Genomic DNA, 21,832 nt, shown 5'->3' with positions numbered 1-21,832 from the left:
CAATATTGTGTTTTATTATTGGATATTTGGCATGTCAAATGTCCCATTTGTTTGCTAACTTTTGTGCAGGTCCAGTGAGTACATTATGTAGGCTTTCCCAGAGATCCCAGGCAGGTCTGCCCAATAGATTGTATGTGATTACACTAACATTCATGTGAGGAGAAACAAACATACGTTGACCTTCTGAAATCCATAGAATCACCTCAATATATACTGTAAAATAAAAGTCTATAATGTTACCAGTGAGTTCATCCACTGTGTGGTTCTAATGCCTACAATGCATTAGAATTAAACTGTTGATTTAGCTGTGTTTTCCCCAGACTTAAAAAAGACTCTCACCAGATGCTTCTTCAAGTAAACTCATCTTGTTTTCCTCCAAGAATTACAGTGGCAGAATAGCCTTCATCCTGTTGACGGTTAAATAGGAAAGGAGAAGCAGTCTGTAACTGTCCTATCTCCTCTCATCTCTGTCCAGAACGGAACAGTAAATTGTATGACCTCATGAAATATCCAAGCTATAATGTCTGAGTTAAGATAGCCGGGACATTAATGTGGAAATTGAGACTTGGTAAATGACGCTGCAATAGATCACAGTATATTACTTCCTTTTGAATTAGCTAAAAACATACAAGAGCCAGTTTCAGAGAAAACAAAAATGTTTTACTGAAAAAATCTATGGTCAATTTTTTATATTTTATAATTTCATAGTATATAATTGTATAAACATGAACATAGATGGACATCAATGAGGAATTGTTACATTTTGTTTAAAATACACTTAATCCTCTTTTAGCAGGTATGAGTAAAATGCCTTTGAGAGGTTAACATCTTTGTTTTCAGGTTTACATCGGTCAAAGGCTGACATACAGTGTTAAGTGGTAAAAGTACAAATAAAATCATGATGTGAAAAATTAGAAATCAACAATCAAATTTCAAAATGACAGTTTAAATGGACTCTTCCATACTTATCTGAGGTCACAAACTTCAGTGGTCTTGGAATGAGCTGATATGCATACTTGAATGCTACCTGGTAGACCAAAGCCATGATACATACAGTCTGAGGTTTTACAATAATGAGAGCCCAACACAACCATGCTGCCTCGCAACACATTACACTGAGTGCTGACACTGGGGAGAGGCAGGGATGGAGCTGTGGATCTTCGGTCTGTGAGTGTCCTAGTCCTGGAGTTCCAGTAGGATGAGAGTGGGTCGATGGTGGTAGACATGGAGAAGCCTTCCCCATCTTCTCTCCGAGTGCTTTAGTGTGGTTAGGGGAGGGGGGGGTGGGGGTGGGGGGGTGGAGGTGGAGGCAGGTGGGTTGGTGTGGACAGGGGGACTCCCTGCGGAGTCCTGGCAGGTGGACACAGCCGGACGGAGACTCGAGAACACCCGACTGGCCCCAGGCAGGGCGGTGTTGTTGGGGGGTGGGGGATGAAGTTGGTCGTGCATGTTCACAGCCTGTTACCAATGGAAATGGCTATAGGATGGTTAGTGTGTTTTACCACCAAAGACACCGCAGAGGGTGACTGGTGAGCCTCAGAGAAGGTCAACTTCCTCACGCCACGTCCTAACCCCGTTGGCAGCTTTAGGAGTTCTTGGAGACCACCTTCATAGTGATGGTCTTCACTTCTGAGTATTCCATCAGACCATGCTCTCCCCTGCAAAACACACACGAGTAGTGTTAATGTCACTGCGGCACTAAGAAGCTCTATAACCTTATGTATTAAGCTCACAGTATCTAGACTAGTTCAGGCTAGATACTTTGACAAAGTCCTGATATTAGCACATAGTTCAAATGAATACTAACTTGGCTGCACTCGTGCTTTTTAAGTGGGACAAGGACCAGGGAAGGATACTTACAATTCACGCCCATTGCCAGACATTTTATATCCTCCAAATGGACACTGCGTGCTCAGAGCATTGAAACAGTTTATCCTGGAAAATACACAGAACATACATCACACATCCGCCTGGGAGTTCCATCGTTTTGTGTAATCGTTGATCATGTCCAACAGTGATGTTGTCAAGACTAGCAAAAAGCCTGTGCTGGACAGAGTTATGTATCAGTAAAACCAAGTTATAAATCAAATAGCCACTACAGTGGACTATAGGGTATATCTTTTCCACAGATGGCTTCAAGGACTATGATGATGGTGATGGTTATAATGTTGCTGGTGACAATGATGATGAATAATGTTGATAATGATGATGTTAATGGTGATGGTACTGATAGTCCTGATGATAATGATGGTGATGGTAGTTTACAACAAGAAACTCTTACCAGACAGTGCCAGCCTGCATGGCTGTGGAGATGGTCATGGCTTTGTTGATGTCATTGGTGAACACAGCCGCTACAAGACCATAATCGGAGTTGTTGGCCCTCTCTATCACTTCCTCAATAGTCTTAAACTTCATGAGCTGTTGGACTGGCCCAAATATCTGCAAACAGGAAGCAAGACAGTTACAAGTAGCTCCAAATTATTCCGTGGTGACATTCTTCTTTAGTGGCACAGCACTAGGTATGTGGGTGGAGAAACAGATAGGCGCGTGAGCAAAGCTTCCAAGGAAGTGCATTAGTCATCATTACAGTACCAGGAACTGATATACTGTCATTCCAGTATGTCAGTGCATCAACCCACAGTGATTCAGCGTACCTCTTCTCTGGCGATGACCATGTCATCCCGGACGTTGGAGAAGACAGTAGGCTCGATGAAGAAGCCCTTCAGGCCCAGAGCTTTGCCGCCACACTCCAGTTTTGCTCCCTCACTGATGCCGCTCTGGATGAATTCCAGAATACGGCTCTGCTGCTCCTTACTGATCTGAGGGCCATGAGAAAGAGAGAGAGAAACATAGACAGAGCGAGATATAGAGAAAGAGACAGAGTGAGCGTGTGAAAGAGAATGAGAGACCAACAGAGAGGGAGAGCGAGGAAGAGAAAGAGATAGGGAGAGGGAGCGGGGGGGGGGGGGACAGATTGGGAGTAGAGAGGGAGGGAGGGGGGTAAGATGTTGAGGAATGAAGTAGGAGGACAGCCAAACGAGGAGGTTATGAAGCAACGGAGAAAGTGAAAGGAGAACGTTGAGAGACAGATAACTACTGAAACACAGAGGAGCTGAAGTTTTGACTGTGCACTCGATGACTCCTCCTGGGCCTGTCATCTCTCTTACCTGTGGACCCTGCTCTGTGGTTGGGTCGAAGGGGCTTCCCACCACCCTCCTCTTGGCCCTCTCCACACTCCTACGGACAAACTCGTCGTAGATTGGCTCCTCGATGTAGATGCGTGAACCTGCGGTGCAGCACTGGCCAGCGTTAAAGAACACCCCCTGGTGGGCCTGCTCCACAGCCAGATCCACTGTGGGAGAGGAGGAGGAAGAGGAGAGGAAGACTCAGTCCTCATGTCTGCAGACTCCTTACTTACACAAAGGTGAGAAAATAGGTCTTGTCCCCCTTTGAAATGATTTGTAAGGGCTTCCACACAGCGTTGGTAGTTAAGTGAGAATCGAAGGGAAACGAGCAGAAACACGAAGGAAGTCCACAGCCCGTGAGGTCGACATAAAGTCAAACCCTCGTCTGTAAGCGATGCCTTGGGCCTTTCCGTCCCCATTGCATTGTCCCCTCTCCCTAGCCGCGTGTCTGATATCTGACACCTGAGAGACGGTCCCCTGGAGCGGCGCGTGAGGGGTTAACGGAGCCCGGTGATTTATGGGTCTCGGCTGAGGCAGGCGGCCGGGGCAGGTTCCATTCCCCTGATTTACGGGCCTTTGGGAGCCCCTCTCACGGCTGCTGAAAGCATTTGAAAGCTCCGGCACCCCTGTTTGGTGAGCCACTTAGAGCTTACATGAGACCCATCCATCCACTGGTTTTCAGAGCCCCACAAAGCTCAGCGGAAGGAAAGCTTGAGAACCAAGCAGAGCTCCATCTGTACACATCGACTCCCCCAGACTCAAGGTTGGATAATAGGACACACCACGTTAAACAATCTCCTCTATGCTGAGACAAGGGGCCCGTCTTATAACACAGATATGACGCCGAAGAGCTCTGAAGGGAAACAAGCGGTCTTTGTGGAACACCAGTGTCGTCTGGAAGGCCACCTATAAGGGGAGCAGGTAAACGGGAGGAACTCATTAAAACTGGGTCTGAAAACTTACAGTCGGCGTCTGCAAAAATGATGTTGGGGTTCTTCCCTCCCAGCTCCAGTGTTACCCTCTTCAGATTACTCTTCCCAGCTGCTTCTTGGATCAGTTTACCGACCTGGCAAAGAGGAAACAGGCTTGCGTTTATTCACAGAAACTCAGACCTGCAGTGTCATCAGGCCATTAAAAGAGTTTTGCAGGTTGGTTAGCAAGGTCCAAACATGGAACGCATGAAACCCGAGCACACCAAACACATACAAAATACCTATTACAGTCTTGGGAGGGGGCTGCAGGAAAGTAAAACGATGCTTCAGCAACCGAACATCATCTCTTGTTTAACGAAGGACAGGAAGAACCAACCACAAGTTGTGTGGGTGGCGGCCTGGGAGTGTGGTGATTTGAGGTACCCTGCAAGCTGTGAGAAGTGTTGCTGTTTGGTGGAAACAGGCCTGTGTTGGCCCTTAATGGATGGACCTGGGGAGCTGGACTGTTTATCAAACAGCAGCAGGAGCTTTCCCGCTCTGCTTCTCCGTTTCACAATTTCCCCTCATCAGAAGTACTGCTCTACCCATTATGTGAATTCAGATGGTCTCCACAACTCTTTTCCCACATACCTCCCTGCAGACCAACAGTTGAGACATGCATGAACCGCAATGCTCTTGTAACGCGTGGCGTGAGCTTTCCGAGGAAACAAATTGCTCGCGAGTATTATTTGAGACTTCCCAGCTGGTCTGATCGTGGTGTTCGGATGTGTTGTTGTGGGACGGGACACAGTGTTCATTTGGCCATCATTTAAAACCTAGGAGCAGTCCTGGGAATCTCACTCGGCCAGCAGCTATCACATTCATAAACAAACAAGCCCACATCACCCTGTCCACCCAGGAGTCACTGACACATACTATTTGGTTTTCCACAAGACAGCATAGGGAGCTGAGAGGGGAGATGATCGAGGTGTCTTCCCCCTCCACCCCCTCCACCCTGTCCGATGGAAAAGCGTAAAGCCCTGATTTCTTCTCACGGAGGATGTTTAACACAGGAATGTCTGCTACTCCCAATAAAGCCAAGCTATGTTAGTGTGTGTAAGGAAATGAGCAGCGCAGCCTGCTGAGTGCTTTGCTTCAGACTGGAGCAGCTGTGAGGGGGACAGTGGTGTAAGGCTTGGCTGGCCACTTCTCTGGTTCTCTCTGAAGCTCCGCTTTCCCTGCTTTTGATGGGAAAGCTCTGGAGGAGGGATGACTAATATCATATTTGCGTGTGTTCACTCGGCAAGGATGACATGCTGAGTGAAGACTCGTAGTTATGTGTGTGTGTGTGTGTGAATGACTATGAGGATAAACCACAAGCACTGCACCCACCTGCAAACAAGCCATTGCCCACCCCCTCTCCTCCCCTGTCTCCCCGGACCCTCCGCTCCTCTGTGGGGATACTGTGTCCTCTGTCCCCCTCTCTTGCCCCTCACATGTCACCAAGGTGACTAACTGTCTGTGTATCTACATTCTCTCCAGCTCACTTGCTCAATAATTGGCTCCAGATCACAGGAAACTACTATGAAAAGCAGTTAATGAAAATGTGCCTCTTTTACAGGAAATGTTCTCTAACCACTGATGACAGAACAAGGGAGCAAGGAAAGCAAGTGCTTGTGGGTGTGTGTGTGTGTCTGTCTGTGTGTGTGTCTGTCTGTGTGTGTGTGTGTGTGTTGAAACCGTCATGTGCATGTGTTTAGGTAAGCAAACAAGTATGTGTGTGTGTGTTTTTTGTCAGTCTTACGACTGAACTGCTGCACTACACCCGTAACAGTTGGGAACCTCACTGTTACTGTATCTGTGGTTTGCTCCTCCACATTCTCTGATCCTTCTTCACCCCCCCCCCCCCCCCACCCTCCCTGGTGTGGGGGGTTGAGCTTTCGATATCTGCAAGGTCACCTGTCTGCCGACATCTGAACCTACATCCTACACTGTCTTGTGTACCTAGATGTAGGTACAATGTAAACTTGTCCAACCCGGTAGCTGACCACTACCCAGACTGACAAATACCAGTGTTGAGCACTGCAAATGCTCTACTAATTCCAATCTCAGAATATCTGTTTCACCATCCAATTCACTTGCATTTTGACTTGTATTTCCATTCTTACTGCATTATTCTATTGAGCCTGTGGTGTACACCTCTCTGCATCACCAACCCTCTCTGGAGGAGGGGTTCCTTAACTGACTTGCTCCTTCCAAGGTTTCATCCATTTCTTCAGGACTAACTCAGGTCATTAGCTTGATCCCCCTCAATATCTCTCTCTTCAGCAACAGTTGAACAATTCTGACATGTAAAACATCCCAGCACATTGTATGTCAAATGTAATTGATGACAACTAGCATTTTCAGTTACATCTTTTGGTGTTTGCTTTGGTTACAGCGTCTGTGTTTGTTGGGCTGGAGGGTACTATCCCTCCCCACGGAGGCAGAGCAGAGACACTCTCAACTCCAGAGATACTCTAAACACTACAAAGACCACGTTTCATTTATGACAGCTACATGTGAGATATACACGTGGCTGGGTCTAGATTTAGCAGGGTTACTTTACAGTCGAAGCTCCTGCTAAAGGAACATGTTTGTGGGAATGAACAGATGTTTATAAAAACGATCTACATAAATGGAATCTGTCGTCATTCCGGCTGATGGTCCGATTCAGTGGAATGTGCTTCCCCCGACAGCAACTCAAAGTCTGTGACGGCTAATGTTCTGGGAGACTGCTGTTCTATTAACTCTCTGTGTGAAAGGGCTCCTCCTGTCCTGATAGACAGCTCTACTGTATCTGTAGTCTGGAAGGTTCCGTAGAGCTACTCATTACAGCAGCTGGACACTTATAATCTTCTGAGACTAAGTTCTAACAGAGGGAAAAGACCCCTTACATGGGAGTGAATGAGGTGGCCCATAATGGCACGAGATGGAACAGAGATAGGGAGGTTGATGAAGCTGGCCAAAGTGCATTGTGTGTGTGTGTGTGTGTGTGTGTGCATGCGTGCGTGCGTGTGTGAGTATGGGGAAGCTTACAGCAGGCAAATCACCTCTGAGCCCCCTGTTGGGAAGACTAATGACAGGGCAAGCAGCTCATATAAGACCCCATTTGCTAGTCATCCTGACTTCAATACAGGCACACAACGTTCCCAAATTACACAGGCCTCTCGTATGCACTGCACATGTTGGTCACTGTGTAACTGTGGTAGATTGACAACAAAGAGACATGACCAACTGGAGGCTCGATTACCTGTCAATCCCTTTTGTTGTGAAAATTACCTCAGTTGATCCTGTGAAAGCCACTTTGTCTATGCCCATGTGTGAAGCCATCGCAGCTCCTGCCGTTGGCCCGAATCCTGGCAAAATATTGACGACTCCCGGTGGAAACCCAGCCTGTCAAAACAATATGAGAGGAAACAAGCTTTAGAGGAGAGAGGACAGCAGAGCCAAGCAAAACCACAGGCAGTGTGGGGGGAATCCAGACCCAGCCCAACCCTACCAGCAGCACACCAAAGAATGGACAGAACTTCAGAGCGGAGAGATGGGGGAAAGTGAACGGGAATATGGAGCAGAGGAGAGAAAAGGGGAAGACGACAGAGGTGTTCTCTTAACTCTCACCGACTGACAGATGGATGTCAAAGATACTGTAATTTACTGTACTGTACTGTACTCTGATGATACTGTACTGTCCCGTACTGTGCTGTCTATGATTATATTGTACTGGGTTGTACTACAGTGACCTTAACTAAAACAATACTGTGCTATGCTGTGCTAACTGTACTTTGATAATGCAGTACTTTGATGGTAATGCAGTACTATCCTACACTGCACTGTACTGTATGACAATATAATACAAACTTTACTAACTGTACGTTGATAATACCGTACTATGATGATACTATGTATCATGATACTACAGTACTGTAAACAAATTAACTAGACTGAAATGTCTTTTCTGTACTGTTTCTGTACTGTATTGTTCTTTAGTGTTGGGCCTCACCTCCTTGATGAGGGCTCCTAGGTAGAGGCAGGTCAGTGGGGTCTGTTCGGCTGGCTTGATGACCACAGTGTTCCCACAAGCCAGCGCAGGGCCCAGCTTCCAGGCTGTCATCATCAGGGGGAAGTTCCACTACACACACACACACACACACACACACACAGAGGAAATAGACATCACACAGCTGAAATACTGGGCGTTCACTACTCCCTAAGTCACTCTCTAACACTCAATAACTCATCACCATTAGTCACTCACACTTTCACTTCCCTGTGTAGAGAGGATCTCAAGACGTCTGATCCATGTTCTATTTTTTGGGTTTTCCCACCCTAGCCTGAGCAGACTAAGGGGATTGCAACACGTGAAATGCTCGGTACCGTATTACACTACACAGGTCTGTGTTGTTTCTACTCTGTGACGGACTAGAGAGGGACTCACTAAACGCAGACCCACATGCCTCCTCAGCATTTTATACAATCGGATCCTGCGTCTCTCCCTCTCTCTCTCTATCTCTGCTCTCTCAGGAGTTCTATCTACTCTCTGTGGTGCATTTGTCCTGAGCTAGAATATGAGGAACATCAAGAATCCTAATGAATGCTTTTGTTGTCTGTTTTAGGCTTATTGGCGCTGTCGTTCAGTTTCAGAGTATTCCAGTTCATCTGTCTCTCTCTTTTTCGTTCTTTCTTTCTTTCTCCCCTCCCCCCCCCCCTTCTGTCTCTCACTCTACTCCTGGCCTGCTCTTTCCTTTGTCCTTCACTCCCCTTTCATTCACTTTAAACCGCCCCCACTCCTCTCTCTCTTTTCCCTCAACCCATTCCTTACTTCCTCTCTCCTCCACTCTCAGTGGGTCGGCCAGTGGATTTAGCCAAATATACACTGACTGATAAGCACGTCAGAGAGTTCCAGGAACCTGCATAATGTGTGTGTGTGTTTGCGTATAATCCACCAAACCTCCTTCAAGACAACTCCATGCACCCAACCCTCTGTGTTTCATCCATCCATTGCTCATAACCCCACCATCCCCACCACCACCCACCACCTCCCACACACTTCCTTCACCTCTCTGGGTGGGAGGCAGGGCAGATGTGGAAGGGAGGCTTCTTTATATGTCCCCTGAGAAGTCTGATTTGAACAGAAAAACAAACAGTCGCACTCACAGGGATGATCTGTCCGCACACTCCGATTGGTTCGTGTCTCGTGAAGGAGAGATACTCTCCATCTGCGGCGGGAAAAAAAGCACAAAGACGTGTAATCCACATGCGTCGTGCATCATCACTCGCCGTTCCTCACGTTGGTTGGGTCAGAGGAACATGACGATGCATGACAAATCATTTCTGTGGATGTCATTGACGATGTTAAAAACAACAAAAAGTGACCCCTCACAGGGTGACGCACGATAACAATGCATTGAAGATATATGTGTGTGTGTACGTGTGTGTGTCACGCTTGAGTGTCTGGAGTCAGAGTGAGCTGTTGTTGTTGAGCTGGAAGGCCTGTCTCATTCCTCCAGCCTTACTAGAGTAAAAGGAGATACTTGCTGAGGGTGTGCCATGTTTATCTGCTCTCCACAACGGTAGTAAAAACAATCGATATTTTAGTGGCTAGAAAACCGAGCTGTTGTATTTGTTACAGCGGAGTTCTGTGATGTCCATGAGAACAGGACGGCTAAAGGGCCTCAGCTGATGAAACAGTGCCACGGAAAAAGAGAAGGAAGAGGTCGGAGGGGAAGCCATTGTGTTCTTCATCTTTCCTGGTGGCCAGATAAGAACATGGTGGAAGACTCCACCCCAGCCACGACACATGAACCAGCTCTGTTTGTTTGCTCTGTAATACTACTATGGATTGGAACGAAGCTTAAGCCAAAATCGGAGAGAGGCAGTGGTTTGACTTAGAAACACAAGAAGGGAATTACAGAGGGACAACAGAGCTGGTCTCACGATCCCTTTGGCTTCCTTTCTGTCCAAGCAGTTTCTTGAAAAGCTCTCTCTGTGAGTTAACACAGTGTGGATGACTTATATGGACTCCCTATGCCAGGCCTGCAGCAGACCCCATCTGGCTCTCAGGCAGGGACGGACTGGGTGGAAAAAGTGGCCCGGGAGTTTTACTGTCAAACCGGCCCACTCAGTAAACGGTGCGCGGCCCACTCAAAACACGTTGTCCACTCAATGCATCGATCGCACGTATCGACCAGTCATTGGCCTACTTGGAAAAATACCCATATACACTTAGCATTATTTTGGATGATTACAAAGAAATTACATCGTATATGTTGAATTTCTTACGTTAAACTTCCGTTTAACGTAAAGTCCGTAAGAACACATTTCAGAAGACAGGTCAGAACATTTTCGAAAAATCGGCACCATGAGTGTAAATACAGATCGCAAGGAGCAGTATAAATATCAGTCAGTGAATCCAGACTACAAAAGGTCTAAGAACTATTTTTACGTATTCAAGCTGTGACATGTGAAATAATATGAGATGCTGGCGATGTCAGAGGGCCGGTTGGTAATGGAAGTGGGCCGGTGTTTTGGATCATCCCAACCCCGTCGGCCCACCGGGGGTTCTCCCGGTATCCCCGATGGCCAGTCCGGCCCTGCTCTCAGGTGGGTCCATGTCCCAGCCATCCTTCAAGCAGCCCCAGTTTCAGCCCCAGCTTCATCCCCAGCTTTAGCCCCAGCCCCAGCCACAGACCCAGACCCAGACCCAAGCCCCAAGCTCCATCACTACCCTAGCCCTAGCCATCCCTCATTCAACTAAAGGTTATTCGCTGACATCAGATCAAGGGGATCTGATGTTCTAAGCTCCCTGTAGCATTCTTTCAAGTGGCTAAATTAGCCTGAACAGTCAGTGCTTCTCCCCAACCCCCAACCTTCTTTAAACACACCTATCCCCCCATCCCCGACCTGTCTCTGGACCACTGATGGCAGTCTCAACAGGAGGGTGGATATTAGTATTCAGGTTTATAACTGGCCTGGGAGCAGACTTGTTTGCCCTTCCAGCACTACCAGCCTGCCCACGAGTCATCTTCCCAGGATCCGGGATCCCAGAGACCAACCTGTTCCTCAATCTGCATGTCTCCTCCAACTGTCTCTGCTTCTGCTGCGAGTTAACCCCATCTAACTACCATCCCAACCTCTTTCTGCCTCCTTCTGAGGGACAGTAATAATTGTATGTGTGAATGTTCTATGAAAGTCACATTCATTGCAGCTCTGGAAGAAGGCTGAGCGGATCGTACCCATTGGAATGGTGGTGCCGTGGATCTTGTCTGCGTATCCAGCAAAGTATCGAAGCGTCTTCATGGTCCCCTGGAGGTCCACAAACAGGGTGGGCAGAAAGGGCTTCCCGCTGTCCATGGACTCTACAGTCTGGAGAGGAGAGGGAGAGGGAAAGGGATGGGGAGAGAGGGGAGAGAGGGGAGAAAGAGTTATACATACAGAGAGTTATACAGAGGGTTCTACATAGTATCCTCATCCTAATCTGTTGCACGTCTTTCTATTCTGAACTGCATTTAAAGGAGAGCTTGACATTGAAACATCACCATGCTACAAAGATTCGGTATCAGTCTATTCACTCACTGCGAGGTAGGCGCTGTCTCTTTCCACAAGGTCGGCCAGTTTGGACAGCAGTCTGCCCCTCTCAGAGGCATCCATCTTCCTCCACACTGAGCCGAGGGAGAAGGCCAGCCTGGCTGCCTGCACCGCTTTGTCAACATCAGCCTGGGATGAAGAGGAGAGGACGAGGTGAGACAGGAGAGGGGGACAGAAGGGTGAGAATGAGGGGAAACAAAACCCTGTTAAGGACACAACCTTGGTCTGTAAAGATGTCTTTCTCCACTGCAACTGAGACTAATGATAATTGGCCAGTTCTAGAGGATTCTCTATTAATGTATAATTAGGAGCTTCAACGTTTTCCTCTGCATCAGTTATTCCACTCAGAGGTGCAGATTAAGTGAAAGAGAAGAGGAGAAACAGCTAGCGCACCAAACCACATTAGACTAAACTTGATTTTCTATGTTGTTGGACACATAGACACGTCACACACATGGACAACGAATGACTGGGAGGATGCCAGGGCATAGGCGGTAGGAAACACATGTGTGGGAAACCCAAGAGCAGCCCTAACTAACAAACATCTTTTCTAAGACCCAAGTGGGTAAAATAACCCTGTTTTCTTTTTTTTCCTTTTTTGGGGGGGAGGGTGTGGGGGGGGGGGGGGGGGGGGGGGGGGGTGGAGAAGAAAGGAATGGGGAATGCAGAAAACAGAAATGGAAAAGAGCATTTTACCTTCTCAGCTTCCTGGACCTCACAGATCTGTTCGCCACTGGCTGGGTTGTACACAGGGAAGACCTTCCCACTCACAGAGTCCTGCCATTCGTTGTTGATGAAGAGCTGTAGGGAGGAAAAGATTGAACTCTCAGTAAACAGACCAGGAGGCCCATGGTGGGGATATCCAACAGCAAAACACTGGCTCTGGCTCTACACGGCACATTAAGCTACTCTCACACCTACTGTAGGGGAGGCACTGGGGCCCCTGGAAGAGAATTAAATCCTGAGTCTAGTGAATAGCCTTCAAGTCGAAAATAATGCATTTCTAAAGTCTGTGGTATTTTGTTGATTTAAATGGACTAATCAGTCAACTATCTAATAATGGCCAGTGATGATACATGCTAAAACAAGACTAAGGGCCAACAGTTGACAGAGAGTGGAGCCTCCATCTAGAGACTCTTAGATCTTCTGTAACATGGAAAAAGGGGAAATCTGGACAGGGATTCCAGTCTGCTCAGTATTGCTCTCATGGGAGTGCTCTAACATCCAGACAAAGGGGTGGGGGTAGATAAATCCCTATCAGGCAACACACACTCCTCCCTCCTTCCCTCACACACAGACACACGTTTCACAACATCGCTGCTCGTTTACGAGATCATAAAACACGTGCCGCACTTGGTTTCTGCGATGCGTTAAAGCAAGCCGTCCGTTATACAACCGCATGGGATTCCAAACTCTGCGTTTTCAAGCTCGATAAAGACCAAAAGAAAAATGAATGTTTACTTAAAATAACAAAAGTGGGATTCATCTCGAGGAGTGGATGAGTATGTCTGATGCTTAAGTCACCAACAGATGTTTAAAACGGGTCTTGCAAACGGACCAAAACGCAAGGTGTGATTTGATAGTACTTACATGACTTATGACTAATGCACAACTTACGTAAATAAAAGATGTTTCTGTTCTGTTAGCTTATTGACGTGTTTGGATCCATCCTACTGACCTCTCAGACTAAAGGCCTCGTACCGACCTTTAAAGGCTGTCGCTCGGTACGATCGATGGGGTGTTAAGAAAACATCTGCTGGCTTGAATCCCTCTGTATATACATTTGCTCTTACCATCCTTTTCCTTGTGAGGGGGGAAGACACACAGAGAGCAAACCTGAAAGCAGGGTTCAAGTGTCCCGCTGCCCTAAGCCCTAACTCTCCAACATGTTTACCTACGTAAACTCAGAGACCTAAGTACAATTTAATTGGCTGTAAACTGTGAGAAGTGTTTACTTAAGGGCCGGTATAAAATGTTGGCACGATTGGAAACCGTTCGGAGTCTCAGCACCTAGACATCAGTGCCCCTTCCCTCCCTTCACCACTCCCACAAGTTGGCTGCTTTACAAGAAGAGCCTCTAATATGAATAACTCATGTTTGAGTGTTTTAGGTATTTGGTGTCTGTCTGTACCTGTACTGTCTCTGTCTGTACCTGTACTGTCTCTGTCTGTACCTGTACTGTCTCTGTCTGTACTGTCTCTGTCTGTCCGTATACTGTCTCTGTCTGTACTGTCTCTGTCTGTGCGTGTACTGTCTGTGCCTGTACTGTCTCTGTCTGTGCCTGTACTGTCTCTGTCTGTGCCTGTACTGTCTCTCTCTGTACCTGTACTGTCTCTGTCTCTGTCTCTGTCTCTGTCTCTGTCTCTGTCTCTGTCTCTGTCTCTGTCTCTGTCTCTGTCTCTGTCTCTGTCTCTGTCTCTGTCTGTGCCTGTACTGTCTCTGTCTGTGCTGTACTGTCTGTGCCTGTACTGTCTCTGTCTGTGCCTGTGCTGTCTCTGTCTGTGCCTGTACTGTCTCTGTCTGTGCCTGTTCTGTCTCTGTCTGTGCCTGTACTGTCTGTGCCTGTACTGTCTCTGTCTGTGCCTGTGCTGTCTCTGTCTGTGCCTGTACTGTCTCTGTCTGTACTGTCTCTGTCTGTACGTGTACTGTCTGTGCCTGTACTGTCTCTGTCTGTACCTGTACTGTCTCAGGCCATTTCATACTGACTCACATTGCTCTCCTATTCATCTGCATTAGCCTGTCCCTTTCTCTCCTCCTCCACACCACTGCCACAGTCCTTTCTCTTACTTTATCTCTCTCTCTCTCTCTCACACACAGAGCATCCAAGCCCAGTGTTCTCAGGCGCCTTCCATCCGAGGCCACCTTTAATCTGACTCTCATTAAGGGTACTTCATAAAAGTGTCAGTGACGACGAGGAGCCTAGGGCCTGCTACAAAAACAGAAAGCCCTACAGAGCACGGAATTAGTTTTTAAATTTATAGGGGCCACTGTAGTGGAACACCCTAAATCAGGGGAGCCCCCTGACAGCCCCAACCGTCTGAGCAAGAATGCAGTCCATGGGTAGCTTTATGCAAGGCATAACCCCTCACACAAGGCAGCGCAGAAAGAGAGGGGATAAAGCAGGGGGAACAGTGGTCCATGCCACCATCTAAATCATGGCCAGAAAAGGACAAGCATCAGCCGGTGTTTGGCTGAGCCCTCTCTGTACTCCAGGGGCTGTTAGACTTTTGTCTGGTCCCATTGAGAGACTTGATTAAGACGACAAGGAAAAGCAGTGAATCAACTCTCAAGGTTTCTTAAAATTGCTTTTTTAGATTCATTTAGCCAATGGACTAAGATGGGAGGGGAGCAAAGTGCAAAAGGGCAGGTTTTTTTAAATAATAAAAAGTTTTTTTTTTTTTACATTCTGAGTAGTATCCTTGCTTTCACCATTTCCATTCATTCACCACTTCTGCTGGTTTCATTTGGTTGTTTGTATTTATATCAATATTACCATATTTATACGCTTAGTACCCATTGATGACTAGTTTTGGAATAAGCATATATTTTTTATTATTACAAAAACAGCCCCAACACCCAATAAAAAAGTCAATAAAGTAACATAAAATCCTTCATAGACACACAACTATGTTCACTATACCTATAACAAGTTGAAAAGAAAAATTCTGTGGGATGTCTTCCAACCCACTTTCCATGGCACCAGAACTTAAAACACCCATCAAAACTTTTGCAGTGAACAAAACCAATCGATTGCTGTTTACAAGGGAATGCTTACAGCTGTCTGGTCTCTCATTATTTAGTAAACGTGCAGGCCGTTTTGGTATTAGACAGGGAGAGCTGGCAGGGAGCGAGTTGCTGGTGCAGCACAGACATCTGATCCTGCTCCAGTGAGGAGAGCTGGCGCGAATGGGAACTGGACAGTCTGCAGATAGGTCAACACTTTATGCATAGGCCACAGAACAGCTGAAAACATTTAGCAACCCCCATGTTTTTCTGTTAAAGCTGTCAATCTCACTGTGCTGCTGACAGAACTTGTCTATTTGGCTGATAAAATGATGGGATGGAGCTGTGTGTGTTTGAGTCTGATGATGAGATACATGCTCCAAGTCCCAGGTCGCACCGCATCATTTGATATGTGTCTCAAAGCCTGACTCATATGACAGCTATGTCAATACTGACATAGTCTACATATCTTTTGAACGAAGGATAGAGTGGTTGTTTCGTCTACAAGGCTGCATGGACATATGGGAATAGAAGGAACACAGGGGCGATCCGCAGACACTGAGAAATGTTCCTTTAGTCAGTTAACTGAATTGGACTAACAGTGCTGCTGATCCATTTCTCATCGGCCCCTGTGCTCTCTCAGGAGGCTGCACAGAAAGGCACTGGGGAGCGAGGGAGGGCAGGGATGCCAAAGTACTCACAGCAGCCAGCTAAACATCTGTTTGGCCGCTAGCGTCTTCTCATGGCTCACACGCTTCAGGAATATTTAATGGCACTCATTTCTCGTTGATTTTCTGAAAGGGAGGGTGGGGGCAACATATACTGTATGTGTTTCTACACAACAGGCCAAGATTCCTTAGCCAGACGGATCCTTGCTGGGCACCTGCATCCCTTGTCTGCACAGGAAGTTTCATATCCCTTTCTATCGCAGGACCTCTATTTCCTCCGTGTTCTGGATCGGTTTCAGGACATTTATAATTACTACTGTTCCAAGCGAGTGGAGAGCATGTGAAACTGGAGAGCAGCTGGTGTTTTTCCCCCACTTCTCTCCACATGTCAGACACCACACACCCTTCATGTTCTCCATTCACACACCCAGAGACAATGCCACCCTGCGCTCTCGGGTTTGGCGAGGGCGACCTCGCTGTCACAGACTGGCAAACGTCTTTGTCTCGTCTGTGTGTGGGCAAGTGCTGAGAGGGCAACTCGTCCCCCTCACTCCAACATGACATGAGAAACAACATTTCAGTGAGTGTTTGGTTGGAAATAACTGATTATTTTTACAAGCGGTTCAATGGTTCCCACTGCACATTTTGCCTTACTATGTGTGAATCATTCTTGGGTCTCTCGGAAGGCGCTATTTAAATGTAAGTTATTATTGCTGAGGACAACAGGCAGAATATATATTTTTTTTTGCATTGCAAATTAACAAAACAAATTAACGAACATACTGTTATGGAACATCATTTTTTTAACGATGACGTCAACAAACATATTTACTTACACTCGTCACACTAATATATTTTCATAAAGATTTTGATAAATTGATTTTAGTCACACTTTTTTAAGCTAGTCACACTTTTTTAAGTTTTACATAATTTTATCATTGAATTGCATTTTTGTCCAGCGGAAGAAATATGTGACCTTTTTGGGTAAAAGCTCCATGTAATAGTGGTCCAGAAGAAAAGCAAGGCCTGTGAGTATGAGAGTCAACGCCTGGTACAGCTCCACAAGGCTCCCCGGGGAACAGAGCTTTTCTAAATGGATTTATGCAGCCAACAGTTTCTCACAATGACACCATAAGGATTTACACGTTCCTTGTCAAATGGACTGAAGTCTTAAGGTAAAGAAGTTAATGGGATAACCTCCCTGTCACCAGACATCCTTAAACAGTGATTAAGAGACACGGGACACGATGTTGACTCCTCGGTTCACTCCTCGGTAATTTACACTCGCTGCACAAACAGCCGTTTCACACCAACAGACATATTCATGGCAGTGCCGGCTTGCCTTGTCACAATCGAGGGGTGTGGAGTGTGTTTTACTGTGTTTCGGTGACCATGTGTGATAGAAGCAGGGTGAAAGTGTGAGCGAGAGACAGAGGGAGAAAGAGGAAGAAGAGAGGAGAGCAAGAAAAAGGAGAAAAAGAATGCTCGCTGTGCTCGTCGTGATAAATCATGGACTCTCACAGTATCCCCTACCTTGGGTTCTGTTTGATCTTGATCGCAGTAAGATGGAGGTTTTGAAGTGAAAAACTCCAGAGCTGCAGGTCAGGCTCTGGCAAGACAGGGCCACTGACCCACACAGTGAGGCAGGGCTATAATTTACATCCTGCTGGACAGCACCTAGCATTGGGGAGCCCCCAGCCTCCATCTGTACTATCTCAATCAGTGACAGATTGATGGGGCCCTCTTTCATTCATCCTCACTGACTGGACGTCTCCTCATAGATTCGTTTACAAAACGCTCCTTGACTTCAACAGGCAGTTCCCTCTAGACAAGCTCCTGTAGCTGAAGTGCAGTAATGCCAATAAACATAGAAAACTCAACTCATCAACGGGGGGAAACTAGACACAGTAGGGCACTTATGGCAGATGTTATGCTGCTATGTTAATGTGTAGATGTCAGATTAGCACTGTTATGTGGTTGAATATTTAGCCAGGTTTAATTTCAGTTTACCATTAACTAGAGTTTGCTGCCGTTATGAAAGTAGAGTTTAGTTTCAGTAACCACAATTATTTAATTTTTATACCTAACATTAAACACAATTTTAACTACCATAAACATTAATATACATGTTACTGTTTGGTGACCAAGTTTTACAATACTCTAAAATAATGTGCTCTTTTTCAATCTCAAAAGACACATGCTCAAAGTGTCTGTTTTATAAATGCACAATCATTGAGAGAAGTAAAAAAAAAAAAAAATTTAAAAAATCACTAAAACTCAAAAAATGCTGTCTCTGTCTACACTAATTAACCAAACAGCACAACGCCCCCCCCCCCTTTCTCTCTCTCTCTCTCTTTGAAAAAAGTGAAAAACATCAATAAATACCCATCAGGGTAGGCTAATTTATGGCTTCCTCAGTGGTCCTACCAGGCCTGTTCACTACCTCACAAACGTAGTGCTCAGTCTCACTCTGCTCTCCTGTGTCCATTCAAACACTGTGTTTTCATATAGGCTTAGAGTCTGCCCAGCTGGTCCCCAGCCTCTTCTTAGCATGGTGGGGGTAGGGTAGACAGAGCACCTAGGGGAACCTCTTTTAAGGCAGTAGTAACTGAGGGACTGGGGTGTGAAAAGTGTGGCATTTTCAATAACAAAGCACAGGGAGACCTGAGCAGATTCAACAAAGTCCCCCTGATCTGCACTGTCCCTTGTAGACACACGTGGCGAGGACGATAGCTTAACTGACACTTTCACACAAAGGTTTCTTTGACGGTGAACAGTTCATGCCTCGGTGAAAGGGACAAGGGGCAATCGTGCAGGGTGATAACACCTCTCTGGCATCGAAGTGCAAAACATGTGGAGTGATAAACCTGCTGGGTAATGATTGTTTACCATATCTGTAGGGATATCTTCAGGGCAGAACACACTGCAGCTAACCTTTGTGTTGCGGTCAAAACTGCATTAATTGAATAAGTTCATCATTTTCTTTAGATGCACAGTCATGGGAATTATATCAAGCTACCTGATCAGTTATCTTTGGATTTTTAACAGTAAAAGTGTAAGCTAAAGTGCAATTATGTCACACTTGTTGTATATCAGTGCTAAAGTCTACACGCAAGGAACAAAATTGAAGGACAGAACTCGAAGACCTCAGCCATAGATTGTGTAAGCACCTTGGTCAAAGCCATGTTCATTCTCCACCACATTGACCACAGTGGGGTGTGACACGAAAGGACACAGAAGACCTGGAGGAGAGTGTGGAGGTGTAAGTAAACACTCATCCCCTGTGCTGCTGGCCAGCTCTCCTCTTAGGTCTAGTCAAGGACTGAGCTGCTCCCCCTTCCCTCAGCAGGCAGTGGGGTGGAGAGAACGGGAACAGGGTGTGAGGAGAGCCTGCGTCAGGGGTGCCCATAAATCAGGGCCCTCCTACCCCCTATGTCCACTAAACCGTCAAGGACTGGATGATCCAAATTCCTGGGGGTTAATTCGCCAAGTCCTGTGCTCACGAACTAGTCCTCCTATACAGCCCATCCTTCGTGCTCGCGCATTCTTTTAAATGGTACTAACGACAGCATAGAGGAAGGTTAGGGGATCACTAATAGCATGAGTTAGCACATGAAGCAGACAGAGGAAATGCTCTGCTCTCTGGCTAGTATGCTTTAGAGCTATGAAACAGTACCTGGACAAAGTGGCCTTTGCACTTAGAACATGGAGGTGTACCTATACACAGCGATTACAACAATGAACTTGCATACTGTTCTATGATTGAGCTATGTCTTTTTATCTTTTCATCTTTGCAGCAATAAAACCTTTGAATTACTAACAACTAATAAAATAATATGTTTGTGTTGACAATTTCTCTTTACAATGATATGGCCAGATCAGAAGACACCATAAGAGCCACTAGTCCTACTTAATATAATTCCAGTTGCAAACTATATTATGTAAAAATCATTTCAATTAATAGACTAAAATCTACCAAAAGCGAAATAGGTCAATTAACACACGGACAATGACCTAAATAGACCAAACGGTTCGTGTCTCATTTAAATTTGCATACGCAAATGTGAAAATGTCAAGGCTTTCAATCCCTTACTCGCATCCAGATGAATCGTTTTGTGAACCGATGGAATATACAGTTTGGAATGGCAGTTTACTTATTTTTCTTTAGCCATTTTTTATTAATGTTCTAACCAGTGTTAAAGTACCCCCTGAGTTTATATTATGTCCTTCATAGAAACCAAATAAATGCAGTTAATGGAAACAGGCCGTATGAGAATAATTTTTAGTTAGGGTTGAACGGAATTGGTGAAACAAGAACAAAACTCTACTTTTTTGACTAGTAAAATCACTCTATTCATAGCACGTCATTTGAAATAATCTACACCATGATTATTTTCAATAGGCTATTTTGGGTAGGCCTATTTGTCACAGCAGCAAACCTATGGTTCAAAGAAATGTTTGTCTGGCTAATAATTCTAGTAAATTATGAGAAATTAATGTTACAGTTGCAGAATAAGGATCACGATTGTACAGTCAAACAGTCTATTACGCAATAATAATATTTTATTGGCGCTTCTGAAAAAAAGATTGACCTGGTGTCAATCTGGTGTCGTCACTTTGTCTCTATAGTATAAATACTTTTAATTGCAGCCTAATGCCATAAATCGCATTCAAGTAAGTTGTAGGTAGCCTAGTCTACATAAAAACTTTAGCTCGGCAAATATTAAGCTACATCAAATGAAATCAGACGGAATTGCTACTGAAGCGCGTAGTTATCAAGGTGACACAATTGATGTCACTTAAGTCCACTAGTCAACGTTTGATACGTTTAATCAGAGGCTAAAACTATGTTGCAAGTCAGTAATAATGACGTTTTTGGAAAAATGCATTGAACTGAAATTAAGTCATTCGTGAAACCAGATTTTAGGAAGAAAAAAACTATAAATGATGATATTATGGTAAGTAGCCTACCAGGATCAGAAAGGATCACCTGCGCAAAACGGCGCTACCTAAGACTATTTAAATTCCACGCTATCGACATAACAAAACTACAGGACTAGCCTACTTTAGTCCGGCATCTAAAATCCAACAGAATGGTAGACTACATTCAACACAGTTTGTCCCACAGGTAAAATGTAAGTTGTTCAACTGACCTTGGTGTACTTGATCTCCGGGTTAGGCACCGGCGAAGGCATGAGTTGGAGAGATGCCATGAGCGCAGCGGCATCGGTCTTCACTTCACCAGGAATTTCGATTTTACTGGAAGTCATCGTGTCTGCCTTGGTTATTCAGTTGCAGTTGTGTCTTCGTTTTTTTCTACAGAAATCTGATTGGGACTTTGGAATCCTTCCTGTGTTTATAACCAGGTGTCAGCCGCGCTCCATTTTTATTGGGTAGAGAACAGGGCCGTCCTCCTGATATAATTAAAATCCAACATTTACATAAACCAACCATCCACAGAATAGCAGAAAAGCACATCCAAACCCCTCCCTAAAGAAACTTCGCACCATCTTCCCACATATCACTCTCTAAGAAACGAATTGCAATTGCCAATATGCCAAATGAAACAAAAGCAATGGAGTTCAATGACTTGGACTAGATGTGATAATAAATAGCACATTGCTTTTTATTTGGTAGCCTATATAAGTATAATCCAAATTAGGTATTTTAAATAAAAGTAAGCTACAATAAAAGGCTAAGAATTTTTCAGAAAAGAAAA

General features: G+C 45.5%; 1 protein-coding gene across 1 annotated transcript; it reads right to left on the bottom strand.

The window, feature by feature from the left end:
- Window positions 1-653: 653 nt before the first annotated feature.
- aldh1a2 (aldehyde dehydrogenase 1 family, member A2) lies at window positions 654-21,538 on the bottom strand. The gene is made up of 13 exons (XM_047042611.1): window positions 21,267-21,538; window positions 12,419-12,523; window positions 11,711-11,851; window positions 11,371-11,500; window positions 9,293-9,354; window positions 8,139-8,267; window positions 7,418-7,531; window positions 4,149-4,251; window positions 3,168-3,352; window positions 2,655-2,819; window positions 2,282-2,439; window positions 1,861-1,935; window positions 654-1,658 (listed from the first exon to the last, which is right to left on the bottom strand). The coding sequence occupies exons 1-13, from the start codon at window positions 21,381-21,383 to the stop codon at window positions 1,586-1,588; spliced, it is 1,557 nt and encodes a 518-aa protein (XP_046898567.1). The 5' UTR covers window positions 21,384-21,538; the 3' UTR covers window positions 654-1,585.
- Between the last annotated feature and the right edge of the window lie 294 nt (window positions 21,539-21,832).

Source organism: Hypomesus transpacificus, chromosome 19 (assembly GCF_021917145.1).
Source record: "Hypomesus transpacificus isolate Combined female chromosome 19, fHypTra1, whole genome shotgun sequence".
In the NCBI taxonomy this organism is placed as follows: Eukaryota; Metazoa; Chordata; class Actinopteri; order Osmeriformes; family Osmeridae; genus Hypomesus; species Hypomesus transpacificus.
This window is presented reverse-complemented; position numbering and strand designations above follow the sequence as displayed.

Bases quoted from the DNA above. Each gene is read 5' to 3' on its own strand.
- aldh1a2 (XM_047042611.1), bottom strand. From the start codon at position 21,383: ATGACTTCCAGTAAAATCGAAATTCCTGGTGAAGTGAAGACCGATGCC. The intron at 11,501-11,710 runs GTGAGTGAATAG...TCTCCTCTCCAG, and splicing joins GAGACAGCGCCTACCTCGCA to ACTGTAGAGTCCATGGACAG. The intron at 2,440-2,654 runs GTACGCTGAATC...TCCTGTTTGCAG, and splicing joins TGGTCATCGCCAGAGAAGAG to ATATTTGGGCCAGTCCAACA.